The sequence below is a fragment of the Rhyacophila brunnea genome, unplaced genomic scaffold, assembly GCF_057557595.1.
Source record: "Rhyacophila brunnea isolate RB1 unplaced genomic scaffold, BYU_Rbru_1.0 scaffold_11, whole genome shotgun sequence".
Classification (NCBI taxonomy): domain Eukaryota; kingdom Metazoa; phylum Arthropoda; class Insecta; order Trichoptera; family Rhyacophilidae; genus Rhyacophila; species Rhyacophila brunnea.
Window position 1 is genome coordinate 23,570,614 of NW_028232763.1, and position 11,396 is coordinate 23,582,009.

Here is an 11,396-nt window from a genome sequence, read left to right on the forward strand (position 1 = left end):
AAAAATCTTTACTTGGTTATTGTTGTTCTTTTACTAAATTACCATATATTTTGAAAATGCAACCCTGTCGTGCCTTCTTAAATTGAGAGTTGCCCTGCTTCGAATAATTTGTTTCCTTAGTTTTATTCAAAATATCTTAAACGATTGAGAAACCACTTCAACCATTGGTTGCTATGATTGGTTGTGTCATGTGTGGAGATTTCAATGAGTGAGATCAAAGAATTTACAAACCTATTAAACCCCCCCCCCCCCACTCTAGAGCATTGGCCATCAACAATTACACGAGTTTACTGCATTCTTCAAGGATGAAGGAATTCGAGCTCACAATAATAATGTTTTCGATTAAATGTCACGCGTGTTTGAAATCTTCATTGATTTAGTTTAGGAATTATGTGATTAGTGGATTTAGTAAGAAAACACTATTTGTGTGAAGTGACATTTGACGTTTAATAATTTCAATGAAAGAGATGCCATGTTCGAATGGAAAGTTGCACTGTAGAGGAAGTGTTGTTATTTTCATTTATCTTGGACGCTTTAGTACTTTTTGAGTTATCATAAGTCGTCTTCGGTTGTCAGTTTATCGTAATGTGACGAAAATGGTGTAGTTTCATCCGTTTAATGTTAATAATAAGATTCATCGACTGGCCACAATGTTTGCTTCGTCGTGCGTGACCCACATTTTGTCGACACCCAGCGCGCCGTCTCCAAAGACGTCCCGAATCGCTGAAGCGGTGCGCTAGAGGACGCCACCTCGACGTCGCAGGTTTCCCGGTCCGCCTTCCGAATATGTCAAACAAGCAAAGGCAAGTCCAGTATCCGGCCAAGCAACCGCGGCGTCCGGATCCGGCGGTGGCTCCGCCCCGCTATCAACCTCCACCCCTGCCGCCACTCGGTGGTGCCGGGAGCCTCGAGCCGGCGAAGGACGGCGAGGCCGGACGCCCGAGCGGCGAAGGGGTCGATCCCATCTCCGGGGACCGGCGGGGCCCCGCACGGCGGCCGTATCCTCCTACGGTTCCCAATCTGAAACTATACCCTTTGTCTACTCGTGCGTTTCCCCTTGAGCCGCAAACGAATGCTGTCCGGCGTCACGATGACGAGAACATAAACAGGCTCCTAAACCGTCCTGTGATCGGAGACGGTACCGGGGATCCGGCGCGGGCGGTCCTCCAGCGTCGCTCGCTGCCGGCGGACGCCGATCCTCCCCGCGCTGCCTCGCGAGGGGAGGTCGATACCCGACCGGTCGACGGAGATCCGACGCGGCTGGGACCGGAGACCCTAAAGTTTGCTAAGAGGGCTGGGCTCGGGACAGATGCAGACGCGGTGCGGGCCGAGAGGGCACGGGCCCTCGCTGACGAGTTGAGAGCCCTGAGGGAGGCAAACGCGAGGCTCGGGGACGATAACCGGGAGCTTCGGGACCTCTGCTGCTTCTTGGACGACGACCGTCAGAAGGGTCGAAAACTCGCCAGGGAGTGGCAGAGGTTCGGCAGGTACACTGCGAGTGTGATGCGCCAGGAGGTGGCAGCGTACCAAAGCAAGCTGCGGGAGCTGGATGACAAGCAGCAGGAGCTCATCAGGGACAACCTTGAGCTCAAGGAACTCTGCCTGTACCTGGACGAGGAGAGGAGCGGAGGTGGGGCGTGCGCAGCATGCGGGGCGGGAGGGGCGGCCGCCCTCCGCGACGACGGTGACGGTAGCAGCTCCAGCACCAACGCCGATGAGCCGAGGCCGCCGGCCCAGTTCCCCGAGGGCGGCGGTCCCGACCCTGTCCTCGAACGGGAGGCCTTCGGGGATCGTGCTGCGCGTTATGTCAGAAGTCTGGAAGGGAAGATCCGTCGACTGGAGGATGACAAGAAGCGGCTCCAGACAGAGTTGACAAGGGGTGCAGCGCCCGGTGACCCAGAACGTGCGGCTGACCGTTCGCCGGCGCCATCTGGCCGGCCCGAGGCGGTGGTGCGCGCTCTCCAGGTCCTCGAAGTTAGAGAACGCCTCGAGAGGGAGGGAGGGCTGGACGATAACAGCTCGGCCGACATGGACGACTGCGAGAAGGCGCTCGTGAGAGAGATGTGTGACGTCGTCTGGCGCAAGCTGGAAGAGGGCCCATCCGATGGCAGACGTTGATCATGCAATTTATATTGCCTATCGCCGTCACTTGCCTTTGACGCATTCCACCATGCCACGCGAACTGTTATTAAATTTCGGTTTTCCTGTATTTTAGCAACTAAGTAAACCGATATTGTTTATCCGCCGATATGTTCAAGATCAGTAATAATTGACAACCATGTACCACTTTAGTTGGCAGAGGGACAGCTATGCGATACTCTAAGCGTTGACGAGTATCGATTTCCTCATGCTGTAATGTTGCATTTAGTGAAAAAGATGCTCATCATCATCGGTGGTTATCTTTAAGTACTTTAATTATATTAAACTTTTTACATTACAATATTGAATACACCGCCGATCGGTTCAAGTAGCTCCGATTTTATTATAGATCTATTTATAGGTATGGGTATCAGCCTACAAATAAGCCACCTAGCATAGACGGCGCCCTGTCATGTTTCCAAATTTAATTTGACTCCGATGACTCCTAATATGCGATGATTTAAAATTTTAGAATGAAGTTTTGTATTTAGTACAAAATTAGCAATAGAAACATCCATTAATCAGGAGCATTATGGTATGTGCTTGAGTTCTCAAGGGTTTATTCTATTTAAATTTTTTTTCGATCAGGGTTTCGCCTTTTAGCATCTTCGGGCACTATGCATAATCATCAAATGGTAAATACAAAACTGACACAGAATTTAGGTTAATTATCCTTCATATTATTATACCAAATTCAATTATCAATATTTAGAGTCCACCCTGCGCATGGCAAACTGTTTGTGTGGGCTTAACACTCCTTTATAGTCACAAGAATGTCATTACCGCGTTTTAGAGAATTAATCCTCCAATTTCCCAAATTCGGTTTTTACTGGAGTTTTTCAATGGGTAAATGTTCCAAATATTCTCACCTGCCGATTTATAAACATGGACTGCAAAAACTTTAACGCGAGTTGTGGCGGTTTGTAGAACTAATCGCTTGCAAGACACCGACAATAATCATATTGTGACATTAGCACCACCGCCGTAAGTTATAGTTGCTGGTCTTTATCGACAATATATATAAAGATTTTTATCTCACATCGGTGCACTCGCACTCTGCTAGGCAGGATTGGCAGTAAAATATAAATGAGAAATCATTGCCTATTGGCCTGCATAAATATGCATTCTATGGGGTGAGAGGACACCGGTGAGATGTAAAATCGATACTACGTTTATGGTGGATATTTAATAATTTCAAAAATATACACTGATGTGTAATTTTTGTAAGATTTATATTATGAAAATCTTTGTATTTAGTACATACATTTATTATAATTGTTTCGTATTTTTTAGATTTATAGAAAATTGAATATTTTTATAAGAATATTAAATTTTATTGAATAATATTTTATTGTATCTATTCTATCTATTTTGTGTATTGAGGTTCTAGGTTTTATATGAAAAAGAAATATTGCATTATTTTTACTAATTATAATTAGTTTGTAGATGAAAACGGAAGTATTATTATTGATATATTTATCATGCCGACGAACAAAGGTGCCTAATATAGTACTATTAATTAAAGCGTATCATACCATTTTATATTACATTACTTTAATATTTCGCTGTACCTAATTATTAGCCCAGTCGCACATGCAAAATCATTGTGACTGCAATGTGACCATAAATCAAAAATTTCATTAATGTTGCAACTCTCTTCCGCACATGCCCACACGACTGCCGTCCACATGACTAGCCAAAATGAATTGCTAACCGCAAAGAGCGGCCTTTTCCGATGCGTCGCTGCAACATTTAATATGTTTGATTGGCTGGACCGCATCCAGCTTATTTATTTGCATGCAACAGCAGATGTTTTTTCAATCAAAAATGTTGCATTGACGCTATCTTGGAGGTACATGACGTGTTTTGTGAATAGCAACAAAATCACCTTGACAATTTGACGTGTTGCTGTCGAGACGAGTTTGTATGTGTGACTGGGTTTAGGTCTAACGAACTGTCTTTCATGTTATACTTCCTTAATTCATTAGCATTTATTATTAATTCTTCAGATATGTCTGAAGTGAAAAATTGTATGTACTTATATGGTATCCACTCACAAGTGTCAAAAGGTAAGCGTATATACTTACTTCCTTTTTTTTGACATTATCATGTCATATTTGTTGAATTAACGACTTACTACATAATGATTGGAAGTGTTTTTTGTACAAATTTTGAGGCTCGATACTTGCCAGATAATTTTAGGTCATACTATAACTTCATCGTATGGGGGAAAGTAAAATAAATCATTTTCAACAGACTTATCATGAATTTTATATTATTTATCCATCAATTGGTATTCAGCACACAGATTTATTTATTTACACAATTAGCATAAAATCATTTCAGATCTAAATAGACAAAAGAAATCTGTCATTTTCGTTCCTTGGTTTGTTTTTCCTCCCTCATACAATGCATGCTAGACATTTCATTGCCATGAAATTCCCACCCGAGGTCCAAAATGATGATAATATTAAAATTAGGTAGTATTAATTTAAGAAAGATTATGTTTGTGTAGCAACCTAATACTATTTATTGTCCATGTCCATTTTCATTACCTAATTATTAAGAACAATAAAAATATATTTTTCATATCACGCATTTTTCTTATAAATACAGTTGATTGGAATAAAACTACAATTGAAACGATTTCCTTTAGGTTTTTCTGAAGAATCTATTTGTCCAGAGGAAACTCTCCAAGTTTATTGGATGGAAGGTCTGAGCTTCTCCAACTGTGAGTATGTCCGGCCATCGGTGACGTATGTCAGACAGGTCTTGTAAATTAAATTAAAAAAAAAAAATTAAAACAATCATAGAATTTAAATTTTTTGCTTTGGGGGCTATATTTTAAATTTAACACACACATACGACAGACAATGAGGATTGAAAAAAGAAACACTTCATATTTAGTACTGCGGGTTGTTTGAAGAGGACGTTTCTGTGAAAGCACTCTGGTCTGAAGCAAATTTTTGGGAGGTAAGTTTGGTAGGCAGTCGTTGCGCCAAGCCTCTGACCCATTATTGGTGAGATGAAATTTGTGATTTGACTTACTGTCTTGAGTTATTGATGGACCAAAACTGATTGGTTCTTTGAGGGTGAATGGTAATTAATATTTATATATATTTTGCTTGCAACCTAAATGAATAAAAAATTTCATTACATACGTCATACAGTGTAATAACAGCTATGTCATTTTATTCCAGTGGTGAAGGGTGACTTTTGGAAAGAGGTAGAGACTGACAAATTGTTTAAATCACTAATGCCAGCAGAATTCCATATAGACTTTTCTTTGGCAGACAATAGACATGGCCAACAATAATACCCCGTTTACACGTGCATAGATTTACTATGCACAGAAAGAAAATGTATGGGGAAACATGTATTATCCTGCAGTTGGCAAGATTGCGTGCATAAATCAAACAAGATTGGAAGCTTCCAAATTGTGATGATTTTTTCCGCGCAAGTAAGATCTGCACCTGCGCAGTAGAACGATATTGACGAACCTGTTGGTAAAAAAACGAACTACTCATTTTGAGCTCCGATTTTCAATACAACCTGTCAGATTGTAGTATAAAATGATAACCTCGCATCTCGCTTATTCTTGAAGAATGAGATTGGAGAGACAGTCAGCACTTTTACGTGTAAACAAATATTATCATGACAGTTTGAAATAACCACAATTGGCGACATATAGTAGGTATATAGCGTGGGGTTTTCGAATACTTTCTCTTTCACTCATTCGGACTTGTAATTTATAAATAAGAGGGAAGGAAGGAAGAAAGTACCCATTCCTTACAAATGTAAGTTTTTTTTGCTGTATGCAAATATATAAGAGGCGTTGACCTTCCAGGTTTGAGAAATTCTGATTTTTAATAAACATCAAATTTTAAAATCCTATCTTCTATCTTTATATGTGATTGAATCCCATAGAAATAATTTTTTTAAATTATCGTATTATTAATTATTATTTGAATAAAGCTGCGTCATCGACAATAAATATTTGTGGAAAGGTTTTAGGTTTTGCTTTTTACGCCTACAGATTCGTATGAAAAAAGCCAGACTGCCCTGATGTCACGTGACCTGCTGGTCATTCAAAACAGACGCCGAAATCCTATCAAAGGAATCGTTTTTATTTATCCTAAATTCTGACGATAGATGGCTCTCATTTAAAAAAAAAATACTAATTATGCTAACGATAGATGGTTCCTGCACATTTTTTTTATTTTAATTTAAATACTTGAAGATCAATTTTTCTTAAAAGGTACCTAGGCTTTAAATAATCGCCTAGTATGGAGCCATGTGTTCTATAAAAATACATATTTGGGGTAACTTACAGTTAGACTGTATAACAATGGAGTGTAAAAATGAACCAGTAATATCCATTATATGAAAAATATTGTTTTGAAGATGTAAAGCATGTAAAAACCTAGCAGGTGAAACAGTTAGTTAGTTACCTGTGGTATTTCTTTTGTATCAATGTTTCTGTCTTGAATTTTATTTTGCGAATAGGATTTATTTTTATTGCACTTCCTTTTAGACGGGAGACATGCAGACCATTTGAAATGATTTTGCATCTTGTTCCACATTTAAAACTGAAAATTTAACGCTTCAAAGCAGAGCATGTGGTTTTCCTATGGTTATTTTAACAGATTTTTATGATATATTAACTATTTGCTCAACCCATTGGGTTCTTTCACTGGATTAAGCACACCAACGAATAAGCATTTTTTCGTCCAGGTAGTGGCCTGTATCCAGCAGTGGCGAAGACTCCATACTAGGCGATTATTTAAAGCCTGCCTTCTTAAGAAAAATATTTTTTAATTTCATATTGACATATTAAATAATATAATCACATAATAATATATTCAATATGCCCAACGACATCAATCGTATAATTGTCATAATAATTTTACGATCTTTTCCACTATTTCAATAAGCGCCATTTATGGCATGTCTCGAAGGTTTATAAAAACAAGCGACATCTCGTTTCGCTTCACATTTTGTATGGATTACGTTCGCGTGAATCAAAACTTTTTTTATATGAAGTTTGTTTCTCATAATTTCAAGACGTCAGCGGCGGCCCATATAAATTGGTAAGCTATTTAAGGAGCGCTTACATTTTTCGTAAGTGCACATTTATTCAAAATAATTTATAAGATAATTTAAAAAAATAATTTCTAGGGATTCAATCACAATATTGATTGTTGTTAAAAATAATAAATAATTTATCTCGTGATTTTTATTTGTCAGTTAGTTTATTCATAGACTAAGACAATTTATTCAGCCAATTATGTAAGTTGAAATCTGATATTGTATCTAAGTCTGTGTTGTAAATATAGAAGTATTTTAAAATGTCTGGTTTACGGGTTAAATTATAAATTGTTATGGAACAGATTCACAACAACGGATATTTTCAATATATTTTGAGCATATCTTGCGTTTATATTTAAGAAAATACATTATTCAAATTTATTGCTTAATTTTATACCATCAGTGAGCTTTTGAAATTTCATCGGTTTTTGTGTACCTTCATCCCCATTCATCAGTAGTTATGTCAGATTATCTTCTTATTTCCCGTAAATACATCTAACAAGTGTGCTTTCTCCACAGCCTACCTGTTTCCAAAAGTCACCCTTCGCCACTGGTATCCAGACTCTATGAACTCAAGTGGGTGCAAAACCAGTTGGGCGAGCGGGGAACAATTGTTCCTCATAAAAATTCTGTTCATATAACCTGCAGCGTATTATCTATAGGTACATTTTTTAATCTACTAATTATGATAATAGAATTACATTAGTCAGTTTTAGTGACCGTATGTGCGTGCCCATATCAAAATGTCAAGTGTAAAGAAATGAAAACAAATTTTTGTATTAGGAAATATTACTTTCGTGTTACATATTTAACTAATTATTGTTGTTAAATTGCTCGATAAGAAAAAAAACGTAATAATATTAAATATTACGTAATAATATAAATTTTATAAGTATGAAAGTTTTATTGTGAAAATTTTATATGTTCCTGATCAAAAGTCAGTTGGTCCCTAGTGACATGAGATTTTAAAATCCTTCAGTTGGGAATAAAAATTATTGTAGTTTTAACTAACATGCTCTCTTGAGAAAAGAAGACTAAAATTACACAGCTAATGTAGGACCTTAACAAGGGTTCTTCTAAAGCGGTCTCTTTTAGGTAGTGATCCTGCCTCGATGTCTGATTATTTACTTTCATTACCCTACAAACCGGTACAGTGGTCCATGAGTTAAGTTAAGAGTTAAATACTCACATCATGCTTTCCTTCAAACTTGTTGTGTTTGCTCATATCATGTGACAGAAATTCTGAATTCACTCGAGGAAGACTTTTCTACAATTTTGTATAAAATTTTCAAGCATAATTTAAATTTAATTAATCATTTTTAGGGGAATTGGCAATAAACCCGCATTGCTTCACATTCTTCTTACGGGGAGTATCTCGGCATTAGATATAATAAATTTATTTTTCCGACCATGTCCGATCCTAATAGGATCATATGGGCCTCCACAGAGTAGAGGTTTGTATTAACAGATTTTGTTTTTTACGAGAAATGGATGTCAGCCACTTGCTCAACCTAATAGGTCCATACCCTGACTCACACACAAATTGAAAAACAATGTGTACTTGCCAGACCCAGGATTCGAACCTGAGACCCACGGCATGATAGTCCAACGCTTAAGCCACGCGGCCATCGTGGGTGATAAATGGGTGAAATAAATTAGCATGTTATTTAAATGTGGTAATTAACTGGTCCGCAGTGAATGAGTTGGGTGAATGCAGTGAAGGACTAATCACATTCTTTGCCCATCATCATTTAGATAATCTGATTTATTTTAGTCAAGCTATCAGTGAAACCATGTGGTGTAGAAAATTGTGTATCTCGTCTCCAGTGCCTCTAATATGTCATTCAATCGTAGAAGAGGGATTAACTGCCAACCTTCAACCCATATATATTATGAGGGGATAAATATTGTAAAGCCCAGTGTTTTTTATATTCTTTATTTCCGTGTTAAACAGAACTTAAATTCTGTGATAATTATAAATATTTCATAGGCGAAAAATCAAACAATAATAATATACAAGTATTTCATTAGTAATTTAAAACTCACTGAAGTATTTTCATACCTAATATTGTTAGGAACAAGCTTCTAAGATAACATAATAGTATATTTACAAGTTTAAGAAATCAAATTTCCATCCTTACTCTAAAGTCTAAACTTTCAAATAACACATCACATTGAAAATAACACATTAAATTTGGTTTCATTCATTCAAGAAACATACTAACATTATGGTAATATTGTAAATGGAGCATTATTTGAAATAAGATGTACAAGTGTCTAGAATAGAGTCAGTACGTACAGCAGTAAGTTGTTTTGTTCCTAATATGCTCCATATAGACAACAAATTTTAATATCAAAAACCACTCAGATGATATGCAAATCTTCTAAGCATCTTTTTAGGTAAATATGCACATCATTTGCAGGTTTTTACATGCCAGTAATGCGTATCGTGTTGATTTTAAAAATTGAAATCGTTTGCTTAATTTACATTCCACGCTTAACATTATTAATTGACTAACCTCAATCACAAAAGCGGGATACAATGTAACAATATGTCATTTATTGCTTAAAAGTAACACAACAATAAATTGAATATAAAAAGTACTATATACAAAATCTAGTGTATACAATTTTTATAACAATCACGTAACTACACATACCTAGGGCAAAAATTGTTTTTTAAATTCATTATTAACGATCTATCCTACATAGAACGACTACGAATATCAACCATTAATTCTATTATATGAGTACAATCTGAATTATTACAAATGACATGTTTAAAATTCATTTTGTATGATTATATTAATTTGGTATGTCACAATAAACTTTTTATGATAATTATATTTAACGTGTTTTACTATTTTAAAATTTATATGTTTTCAATGTCTTCTATCATTCCTTCTACTGAATCAGAAAAAATAATAAAATAATTAATCATCTGACAAAGCTGCCATGTAATTATTTATTATTTAATTAAAACAGAGATGGCAGTGTTTGTTGTTAGCTATAAACGTAAACAGAATACATCTATGAAAAATAGTATAAAATTTTTGAGAAGTTATTAAATGGCTTTTCGGTTTTACATCATTAAAAAGTATATGTCATAATCAACAGTAACCATAGTTTTATAGAATGTGTAGTTTGTTGTGAAGGTACTCAAAATAAAATTAATAGATCTTCTATCATTAAATTCAACGAAAGGCATCGACTGAAGAAGAAATTCTTCAGTTGCTACTTATATATTAAATGCAAACTTGGTGACATAATCAAATGAACCATAATATTATATACCTTGCCCATGTTGGTTATGAACAATGCACTATGAAAATCTAATATTTAGTATTAGTTCTTACTAATAAGTAATGCGGGATGTAAAATAACGATATGAGCTTGCAAGATAATAAAGAAATTGTTACATAAATAGTATATTGAACAATGAAAAAAACCTACATTTTGGTGTATATAATATTTCAAATTAATTACTGAGATTTTATTATGTTCTTATTTATTCCATTGCCATACCACTACAATTGGTATGGATTGATATCTTAGGGAGAAAAACAGATAATTTACGTGTTCAACATTATAATTCACACTGGGGCAAGGAGTTCAAGTCTTGTGGTTAATAATTGAAGAGCTGAGGATTTAACTAATACAAATGCGCCGGTGACCAAGTTATGAAATCGACTTAAATGTCAAAAATATGCAATTGTAAATTGTACATAACTGTTTTAAATATTCTTAGATTGAGATCTTGTTCTCAAATGATTCAATATTACTATTCTCAGAAAAAATATTTTAATCAATATTTTTAATGTTTAATTTTTTATCAGCAATATCCCTAGGCAAGGTATTGCCCTTAGACAGACTACGAATGCCCCCCCCCCATATTCATAAATTGGTGAAATAAATAATCTGCATTATTGCCTATTTTTTAGATATTGCTGCTGATAGTTGTTTTTTACACTTGTAAAAGATGTTTTAATGCAACGAAAAAATAAACTTCATATAGATTTAGTACTAGGAAACACAAAAAATTATCTGTTCTGTGATAATACTCAAATAGGAAATACTGATCTTTTTTCACAAAAGAAGCATGTGTAAGATTGAAGAACATATGTAACAAATCACTTGCCAAACTGACTCTAACTTAGTCATTCTATAGT

General features: G+C 36.1%; 1 protein-coding gene across 1 annotated transcript; it reads left to right on the plus strand.

Moving 5' to 3' along the window:
- Positions 1-281: 281 nt before the first annotated feature.
- Positions 282-4,914, plus strand: Ccdc85 (coiled-coil domain-containing protein 85). The gene has a single exon (XM_085957284.1). The coding sequence runs from the start codon at positions 787-789 to the stop codon at positions 2,116-2,118; it is 1,332 nt and encodes a 443-aa protein (XP_085813410.1). The 5' UTR covers positions 282-786; the 3' UTR covers positions 2,119-4,914.
- Positions 4,915-11,396: the final 6,482 nt, after the last annotated feature.

Bases quoted from the DNA above. Each gene is read 5' to 3' on its own strand.
- Ccdc85 (XM_085957284.1), top strand. From the start codon at position 787: ATGTCAAACAAGCAAAGGCAAGTCCAGTATCCGGCCAAGCAACCGCGG.